The sequence below is a fragment of the Ciona intestinalis genome, chromosome 1, assembly GCF_000224145.3.
Source record: "Ciona intestinalis chromosome 1, KH, whole genome shotgun sequence".
Taxonomy (NCBI): Eukaryota; Metazoa; Chordata; class Ascidiacea; order Phlebobranchia; family Cionidae; genus Ciona; species Ciona intestinalis.
The window spans coordinates 6,706,369-6,716,137 of record NC_020166.2 but is presented as its reverse complement, the minus strand read 5'-3'; the positions used below and the strand labels follow the sequence as shown (position 1 = coordinate 6,716,137).

Sequence of the window (9,769 nt, the reverse complement as noted above, 5' to 3'; positions counted from 1 at the left end):
CGGCAGCGAAATCCGGACAAAACGAACGAATTCCAGATACTGTGTACAGCCACCTTTACATTGATTTCTTTTTTTTTTCAGGTAAATTTTTTTTCCAGGAACCAACATTTAAGCTTAAGTTGCTGTTTATTACTTTTTGTTAAACATTAAGTGAAAAATGGAATTAATTTCTTCTTCACTTTTAGGTACCGCACTTGCCCTACATCATGGAAGTGTGATGGCAATTCTATGCAAGCTCATGCTTGTTTATTACCTGCCTGTCAAGGTGGTAGTTCTCACACAGCAGTTGTTTGGACAGATTGGGCACCTTGGAGTACATGCACACATACCTGCGACAGTGGATACCAAGTGCGGTATAGATTGTGTAAAAGGGGTGACTCTTTTACTAGTGGCTGTCCAGGAAATCGCCAGGATATAGGATCTTGTAATACTCATAGCTGTTCCAGCAACTATGCGATGAACCCACGTATGGAAAATGACCAAATGTTGTATTTACCAATATGTATTAAATCAACCATGATTAAGCTAATATGAATTTTTTGTAGCATTTGCATTGTTTGAACACGAGAGCAAGAGTGTTGCTCATCTTTGCTCCGGAGCAACTTCCGATGTTGTTTTCATCTTTGGAGATTTTAACGGAGATAGAAACGTGGATGTGATGTGTGGAAATCAAGATGGTGATTTGTGAGTTATAAATAAATCATTTTACTCGGTATAATTGACATTTGTTTTTTTAGTGAGATTGGTTTGGCGACCTCTAATGGAGAAATAAACACAGCAACATGGAGAGGACGATTGGACGGTTGTGTCGTACAATCGGGTCAAATTGCTGTCGGTGATTTTAACAGAGATGCAATGTCCGACATTGTGTGTGTCGACCGTGTAAAAAAGTAATGTCAATAATACGTTACGACTATTTCAAGGCAATTATGCGTATATAAATAACCCTTTTCATAGAAAAACCACAGTTCGTTTATCAAACAACGGTCAGTTTCCAACCGGAGAAGGTTACTTTGGTTCATTTTGTACCGATGATTCTGATTGGTTGATTCCCCTTGATATTAATGCCGACAACAAATGGGATCTCATTTGTAGTCATAGCAACCGTGATAGTGATTTGCTCATGAATACATTCAGTCTGTGATATGTTATATTAATGAAATTGGTGTCGTTAAAAGTAGATGAGCCTGATGAACATTGAGGAACAAATAGCAGTTTCATTTTATTTGGTTTGATTATTCTTATTTTGTTGTTGTTTAGTACCTCTAATCTTTGAGACACTGTTGTAGCATTTTGATAAATTGATTAGAAAAGGTTATAATTTATTGACAATTACAGTAGTGTGAATGTGAATGAATGTAGCTTACTTTATCCTTGCGTGGCCGGAAAACGACAGTCGTTATCACACGGGTTTAACACCTCGGGCCATCTTAGGAGCTATCATGTATGTTACTTTGTGGGTAATTATTTTTTTGGATTTTTTTATATATGTCTGATATTTTAGACAACCCATTAGGGACCATTGAGTTGGAGCAATTGCCGTTAAATGTCTTGCCCAAGGACACATACGCCCACAATAGTAGCAGCGTCGAGCCTTGAACCCATTACCTCTGGGTTACTGGTAGGCGCGCTAACCACTATACCACGGCGCCGGACAAACTGTGGTTTAATTATTGTTAATATTAGAATCACAAAAGCATTTAAAGTTTTCATTTTTGGAATAAAGTAAGAAAATATTTTTTTGTGTAAGCGCTAAGTCTCAAACCCAGTACATTTGTGACGTACAATCCTGCATGACGTCGAAAGGTAAGCTGTTCGTCTGCACGTGACGTCATTTTTCGTAGTGTCAATTTGTTACAAACTGTCCAAGACTCGAAGTATCGTAAACAGGGGTGTTAATGTTTGCATTTGAAAGGGACAGTGATCTTTGTGTTGTAGATGAACGCATAGTAAATTCGCGGGAAGCACTATTTTATTACTTGCGTAATGTCTATGCGTACATTACGTAGATGTAAACAGAGCGTCAGTCGCTCAACAGTAATGTGATACGTGTAGTGTTTTGAACGATAACGTCATTATCTGTTTTTGTATAATCTACTCAGCTGGTTTTGTTTTTTAGAAAGTTATAACAAAGTTATTTAGTAATATGAATGCAAGCAGCACTGATGGGTCGTCCAGCACATCTACAAAGCGTTTGAAATTGTCCGAAAGTTCCAACGGTGACGCAACAGCTTCCCGAAAGAGCTTATCGGGCGTTGAACTTGTATCTGTATTGAACGATAAGACGAGTCAGAAGGCCATTTTTGTTCATGGCAGAATTGCTTCAGCTAAAAGTGAACAGACTGCCGATGATGCTGTTATATTATTGGAGAAGAAGCCTTTCAACCAAAGCCAATTGCAGGAAATACTAAGTAGCCAAACCAAATTAACTGTTGACTTGGAAAACGATATTTATTCCACTTATACTGCGTATCCACCACCATTAGTTTCGGATATTAAAGCAACAATTATTTGTCCAGCCGCTGAAAAACACATTCGTAAATACATGAAACAAAAGTTAACAGTTGTTCGAGAAACAAAAGAAGATTATCTCAACATTACAATGCCTTTTTTAGAAAAACAGATCGCATCAAATGTCTTTAATTTACAATGGGTGTTTAACATACTTGAACACAAGGCAGAGACAGAAAGAGTTTTGTTTGAAGATGATAATAAAAACACGGGGTTTATGTTAATGCCTGATATGAAATGGGACCGAAGTGACGTTAAATCTCTCTATGTTATGGCATTGCCACACAAACGTGGCTTAAAATCTATCAGGGACTTAACAGCTGAGCATATACCACTGTTGGAAAATATACAAACCAAAGGCTTAGAGGTGATTGAAAAGTTGTTCAAAATTCCCGCTAATGAGCTGAGAGTTTATTTTCATTACCAGCCATCTTACTACCACCTTCATGTTCATATAAATCATATTGAATTGGATTTACCAGGAACTGAAGCTTTAAGAGCTCATCTACTTTCTGATGTCATTGAAAATCTTAAACTAACTGGAGATTATTATCAAAACAAAACCTTCACGTTTGTACTGCAAGAAAATAATTTCTTGTTCACAGAGTTTGCGAAAGCAAATAAGGCTTTAAACTAAAGTAATGGAAGTTAATAAGATAATAAATTTATTTTCTTTATAGCGAGTTTAATTAACAATAAAAAATTTTATCAATTCAATCATTAAATCATGCCTATTAATTAGATAAGCATATTGAATGTTTTTGTAAAGGAATTTGTAGCCGTATTCATAAATTGTTGTACAAATACAGCCTATTTTTTAAATATTTACTCAGGAAATTATTTCACATGGTTGAGTAAATATATTTGGATGATTATCCAGCTTTAAAAGATTTACAACTTCTTTCTTACAGATTGGTATTTATTAATATTAATATGGTTAAGTGAAAGTGAAACATTGAAAATCAATAATGGGTTCCTTATTGTCAAGATGGAAGGTGAAATTTTATTACTTTTAAGTTGTTGTAATAAAGTTATACATTACATATATCTAGGTCTGTTTTAACTCTTGTATAATTGACCTTTATTTTTAAGGTTTATGAACGAATTGGATTGGACCTTTTTTTTAATTTTCAGTTTAGGCTGTTGCTTTACTAAATAACAATAACTGTATAGTAACAACTAACATTTTGTGACTTATGGCAGTCCAAGATCATATAATATAACCTCACCAAACTGTAATAAACAAATTCCCTGCAGGATTTAAATAAATCTATAGTAAACAAACGTTTATTATAGAATTTAAATAACACTGTGAAAACAAATGTTTTTTGTAGAAATTAAATAAAACGTATTACAGAAATCGAAAACCACAACCGAAGTGTTAGAAGACATCGATAAAAGTATTTCACAACTTGAGAAGTTTCGTAAATCAAACCAGGAACTTCGAAGTAAAGTAAGCGTCTTTAGTTTGTATTATGGATAAATGATCGTCACTAACTAATCATTGCATTAGGTAGTCAGGTTAGAATTATGTAATAAATGTGGGAAATTTTAATTAAAATAATAAAATTACTTTTTTCTTTGCGCTTCCTAGCTTACCTGATTCAACTTGCTAAGTAGGCTATTACTATTCAACTTGTTTTTAAAAAGCGAACAATTTCATTAACCAGTATATTAAATTGTGGTTGTGTATATGATATGGGATTATATTTGAAATTGAGATGTGACATTTGAGATTCATTTGTGACATTTGAGAAATTGAGATACATTTGTGGTTGTGAGATTTAAGGTAGTACTTACCATTTGCATATAACCTGTGCTGGGAATGTCTAACACTATTCAGAACAAGTAAAATGTCCACAATTTATATTTAATATTTTTGATGATGAATTATTACTGCAGGTGATTGGAAATTTAATTCTGTACTCTGTTCTTCTGTACATTGTTGCATGTGTGTCACTGTACTTCCTAATTACACCTACAACGTGGCAACATAGATGTCTGCAACTTCTACCTTTGTTATGCTTTCCTTTCATGTAAGTGTTGGAAAAAATGAAGGCAAAATGTAATTTCAAAATGTTATGTTTTAAACTCCGTACTCCACCCTTGTATACTTCTAACAAATGTTAGTTTACTCTTTAAAAATAGATTGCTTTACAAAAAGTGACAGTTAAAAAATTTTTATAGCAATTTGACATTTATAAAAGACATGCAAAAAATCAAAGCCAAATTTGAAACCCTTGTCTCTGTGTGGGATTAAAAATAAGAAATCTTGTTTTTTGTTTCAGAATATATTTCCTAAAGCGGTTCCTTCACTGGTGGTTTGTACGAAAAATCTCAAGAAATGGTAAATTACTTGCCATCTTTGCATTATTTATATCTTAATTTGGTTTCTCTTGATTAGAACTTGAACTCCAAGCATTACGTGACGAAAGAAAAGAAATTGTGAGTTGGTTGAAGGTTTTTAAATTTCTCTCTTTCACTGTAACTGCTGTGAAGTGATAAAACTATTGCACTAAAATAATCATTGTTATTTTGTAGCTTGGTTTATCTGTTATAACAATGGGTTATGGCTGTCTATATTCCATTGCTATAACTAGTATAGTGTTAAGTAGAGTCTCTAGTCTAGTGTAACTAGATAATTTCATTCATTCAACTAACTAATACAGAATGTCACAAGTTACAATTTTAGAACCTTTTTACAAAATAAGTTATACAAATAGTAAATATCTTCTGCTATTGCTTTCTTCAAACAACAGTATTATTATGTACACAACTTTTCCACAAAATCTCATCCAAAATAAACTGGTTCAAACCGGATCTAACTTGCACTGTAGCTTGAAAATGTAATGGAGACGGAAACTTACAAGAAAGCGAAAGAAATCTTGGAAAGATTTGATCCGGAAACAAAGAAGAAGTTGGAGGAGGAACGACAAAGAAGAGAGAACCCCACACCATCCCCCACTACCCCAGGAACAGGTGCCAGCACATTACAATTAATAAAATAGTATTAATATTTTGTGTAAAATTTTAAATGCTGATTGTTTAGTTTAAAAAGAAGAAAATTTTATTTAGTGTATGTATGTTGTTTTTGTGAACTGATAAGTGGCTTATGCATTTTATTTATTTTAACATGTTACAGCCCTATATATAATATATCAATGTTTTAAAAATATTTGTCATTTTTCTGTTTTATTTTAACAGAATTACGAAGAAGAGGCGCGCCCATGCCCACCCCTGCAGCTCCAAATACCCCAGGTTTCTCAGGAACCCCAGCAACAACCCCTATGCGGGGGCCCGTAAATTCAAACATGACCCCAATGAATGGAAATATGAGAGGTAATACTAATAATGTTACTTAAGTTAGTGGAGAGATTGTGGCCAAACAACAAAGCAAGCATATTATATATATGGTACATAGGGGGGAGGTGGGACACCTTTTGATTCTATTTCTTTGTCCCATTTTGTAGTAAACAAAGAACATTCAAAGAAATACAAAACCGTATCCTCATGAGTCACGACAATAGAACATTTAAAACACGTTCAAGATATTTGGAGATTATAAGCTAATGGGGGCCCATCTTCCCCCACCCTACTATATATCTGCTTTAATTTAAAGTTTAAACTCTACCCTTGTATACATCTAACAAATGTTAGTTTACACTTAAATAGATTACAAAAAATGGCAGTTATAATAATACAGTTGTAGCAGTTTAACAATTCGAAATAACATGCAAAAAATCAAAGCCAGCCAAAAATAAAGAGGCATTACTTTTATATATATATAAGTTACGCGCTGGTTGGTGGTATTACAATATCTACCTAAATTTGTCATGCATTTTTATATTTTATATTGAGTTTTATAACTTCCAGGATCCTTGCCACCGGTTGCTACATTACCGCGTCCCCTTATACAACAGAATCGCTCGTCTATGGAAAAAATTGTGGAGTATTTTGTTGGTGATGGACCAAGCAATAGGTGGGTGTATGCTAAGTGTTGATTTTGTTGACAGGTTAAGTTCAGTATGTGCTAATGTATTTTACAGATACGCGCTAATCTGCAGGAACTGTTACTCTCATAATGGCATGGCACTCAAGGAAGAGTTTGAATACATTGGTAAACAACTTTACATTATTTGGCTTTATGTATGAACTAACATGCAAACTTGTAAAAGAGAAGCATTAGTTCTATGCTAATTAACAACTAGCTTAGTACCTTTTTTTATAACAATGGTTTAAAACTTATAGTAGGCTGGGGGAAGATGGGACACCTTTATCACACAGTATCCAAATCTCCTGATCGTGTTTTAAATAATTAACAGCGATCTGTGGGAATTGTGAGAATACATTTATAATTCTTTAAATGTTCCTTGTTTACTACCAAATGGCACGAGAAAATAGAATGAGTAGGTGTCCCATCTTTCCCCACTCTACCATACACTCTTTTGTGTAGTTAAATGTTGTCTACCTTCAGCAAAGCAGCAGGCTTCAAACATTTAGTGAAGTGTAGACTCAGGACGTTGAAGCAATGGCCCAAATCTTATATTCCATGGCGTGTTACACAACAGAATCTCGCCCAGATAGAATATATATATTTCTATCTCACTAGTCTTTAAACGTATTATGTTAAATCCTGTACAATTAGGTTGTATCCTTAATTTTTCCAGAATATCGTTGCGCCTACTGTCGATTTTTTAACCCAAGTCGTAAGCAAAGACCAAATGCCCCACGTTTGCCATCTCATGTCACACCCAAGCAAAACCCTGGTACACCGAAACCAATGGACCGTGACAGTGGGAATGACATGTCACCCCCACCATCATCAAAATCTTCAGAAAATGGTGAAGTTTTTATATGAGCATACCAGTAGAATTGTTCCTATCCAGCAACATTTTTTATTGTTTTGTATTAGAATTCAAGTATTAAAATAGGCTATCTGATTTCTAACTAATTTATGCTATAAATATTTTGTCTCTTACTCTTATTTTATGTTTTTTTAAGGGAAGACTGAAATTAATGTTTTTCTGTAACAGGTGATGCTGCAGTGTTACCAGATCCAGTTGAGTCACCAGTAAATGTATCTGAAAACACTGAAGAACCTACAAAGCTTGAGTTAGAAACAAAAAGTGAAGATAAGGCTGAGGAACCTTTAATTGAAGAAAAGGCACCTTCATTAAAAGAAATACCTGCCACAGAATAAAAATAAAGACCTCGTTCTGAAATTAAAGATACAAGACTTGAAATTTGCTGCTTTAAATTAACCATTCAATAGGTTGTGTAGTACCATTGGTCTGTTATGTACACCACTTTATGTTGATATATACATTGCAATTTAAGTTTCTATACAGAAAGTCGCATGCCAGTGGGAAGCTCGAATGAACAGTTGTATGTTTATTAAGACTGTTTTACATTGCTGGTGTTCATGTTAGGCTAATTAACCTTTTTTCTCCTGATACCTGAAACTACAGGTTTATGCATGGAGACATTTAATCTGTGCCTACCTAAATCTATGGTTCTGCAAACTGTACAAAAAGCTCGTTACCCCGTGCATTATTGATCACTGTTACGCATTAAAATATATTTTCGTTGCATTGTTCACTTATTCAACTTCTTTGATTTTTTGTTTTATTTCCAATCGAAAAATGGAATTTACTCTTTCTTGGTTGCTTCGTCCTCCTTTGCAAGCGCAGAGAGCATCTCTTTCTTCTTGAGAGCGATTCTCTCTTCACGACGTCTTCGGCCTTCCTTGTTCTTAAGACGACGTGCACTTGCTTGATCGCTGTACAGACAAAATGAAATTAGTATTACTGAAAGGTAAGTCAATATTTCAATAATTAACCTTAAGATCACACTTTAATTTTAAACCATTTTGTTTTACAAATATACAGCTGACTTACGAGAACATCTTGGCACGAGATTGCTTTGCCTTTTGTTTGTGGATATGCTCCATAAGGATACGTTTGTTTTTGAATCCGTTACCCTTTGCTTTCAGGTAGAGAGTATGGTACATGTGCTTATCAATCTTTTTAGATTCCCGATATTTACGAAGCAATCTTCGGAGGACTCTCATACGGCGGATCCATACCACTTTCTCAGGCATACGGGCATTTGCTGTACCCTTTCGCTTACCTGTGTACAAAAACATAAAAATGACGACATGAACATACATATGTGGATATAGGTTACCCCTCTAGCTACAGAATTTAGTGATCAACAGCACCCTCTTAATTCTAACACTCAAACAGCACAGTTTCTTTAATATGCATACCTCGTCCAGTGTGACGACCTTTCCTTCTCGCGATTGTATTTTTTCTTACACGAGCACGAGAATGAACGGCGACCGGTTTACGGATAATCAAACCATCCTTGATTAGCTTTCTAACATTCTGCCCTGTTAAAAAAAAGTTTATAATATATTTAACAACATGCTATACTGTAATTTATGTCCACAATACTGCGTATTAAATTTTTTCATTTATATCTACGGTCCCAAGAACAAAGCTTATTTAAATCAACAGACAGGACTAACGGCAAGCTGACAGCCAGGCCCAACAGCAAAAAACTGCTGCAGGTATTACAAATTTAACTATATTACAGGGGTTTATAAAAGTTAAATGCTATTTCAACTGCAGTGACCATCAACTGCTGCAGTGACCATGAATGACACAACAAACTAAGAATGCAGAATGCTCACTGGAATTGGCGTTCGAGATCATTGAAGATTCGTTAGGATCCAACCAGATCTTGTTTTTGCCACATTTCATAACAGTGGCGGCCAGCCTCTTCTGCAGCCGCAGAGTACTGTAAAAACAATGTTGTTAAGCTTAGTTCATTGCTACTCATGCTTAATTTACTTTTACGAGGCGGATTTACGTTGGTTCAACTTTCCATTATTTCAATTAGAAAAATACTCGATAATATAATCGGGAGATGTTGTTTTATGATCAATTTATATTAATTTCTCTCAAAATATGGCAAAATTAAGCTGAAAACAACGAATAAATCATTATTTTTATACCTCATGACTGCTGAATTGTAGATGCTAGAAAAAAAGACCCGGATGTTCCAACAACATGGGAACCTGGATTCCTTTCACAACGCTTCAGAAATTTTGTTAGGTTATTGGGGTGGCTGGTTTACTTTAAAATAGTCGCAAGTTTTACAGATATTTGGTTAATATAAAGTAAACTAAACTATTTTAATGTATGTTAAATAAAAATGAGACATAAATATATGTCGTTTTAAAAGCGCTCAAAGT

The 9,769-nt window shown here is 34.5% G+C and overlaps 3 protein-coding genes and 1 long non-coding RNA gene across 5 annotated transcripts; 3 read left to right on the top strand and 1 right to left on the bottom strand.

The window, feature by feature from the left end:
- The first annotated feature begins 2,086 nt into the window (after positions 1-2,086).
- LOC100175982 (m7GpppX diphosphatase) lies at positions 2,087-3,422 on the top strand. Its single transcript, XM_002127437.4, has one exon. It carries the CDS (start codon positions 2,147-2,149, stop codon positions 3,146-3,148), a length of 1,002 nt encoding a protein of 333 aa, XP_002127473.1. The 5' UTR covers positions 2,087-2,146; the 3' UTR covers positions 3,149-3,422.
- Positions 3,391-8,105, top strand: LOC100180661 (endoplasmic reticulum junction formation protein lunapark-B). 2 transcript variants are annotated; one of them, XR_003395992.1, is made up of 12 exons: positions 3,391-3,506; positions 3,869-3,964; positions 4,414-4,547; positions 4,800-4,858; positions 4,916-4,956; positions 5,349-5,490; positions 5,716-5,850; positions 6,385-6,490; positions 6,558-6,628; positions 7,179-7,352; positions 7,545-7,839; positions 7,892-8,100. XR_003395992.1 is itself a non-coding variant. In XM_002127363.5 (11 exons), the coding sequence occupies exons 1-11, from the start codon at positions 3,480-3,482 to the stop codon at positions 7,709-7,711; spliced, it is 1,152 nt and encodes a 383-aa protein (XP_002127399.1). In that variant the 5' UTR covers positions 3,391-3,479; the 3' UTR covers positions 7,712-8,105. The 2 variants fall into 2 exon arrangements, 1 of the variants encoding a protein (XP_002127399.1); XM_002127363.5 differs by having other exon boundaries at positions 7,545-8,105.
- On the bottom strand, positions 8,075-9,697 carry LOC100178295 (60S ribosomal protein L19-like). Its single transcript, XM_002127096.5, has 5 exons — positions 9,530-9,697; positions 9,206-9,312; positions 8,780-8,902; positions 8,409-8,640; positions 8,075-8,290 (listed from the first exon to the last, which is right to left on the bottom strand). The coding sequence occupies exons 1-5, from the start codon at positions 9,532-9,534 to the stop codon at positions 8,161-8,163; spliced, it is 597 nt and encodes a 198-aa protein (XP_002127132.1). The 5' UTR covers positions 9,535-9,697; the 3' UTR covers positions 8,075-8,160.
- Positions 8,909-9,564, top strand: LOC113474503. Its single transcript, XR_003396164.1, has 2 exons — positions 8,909-9,082; positions 9,144-9,564. It is a non-coding gene; the product is annotated as an uncharacterized LOC113474503 (long non-coding RNA).
- Positions 9,698-9,769: the final 72 nt, after the last annotated feature.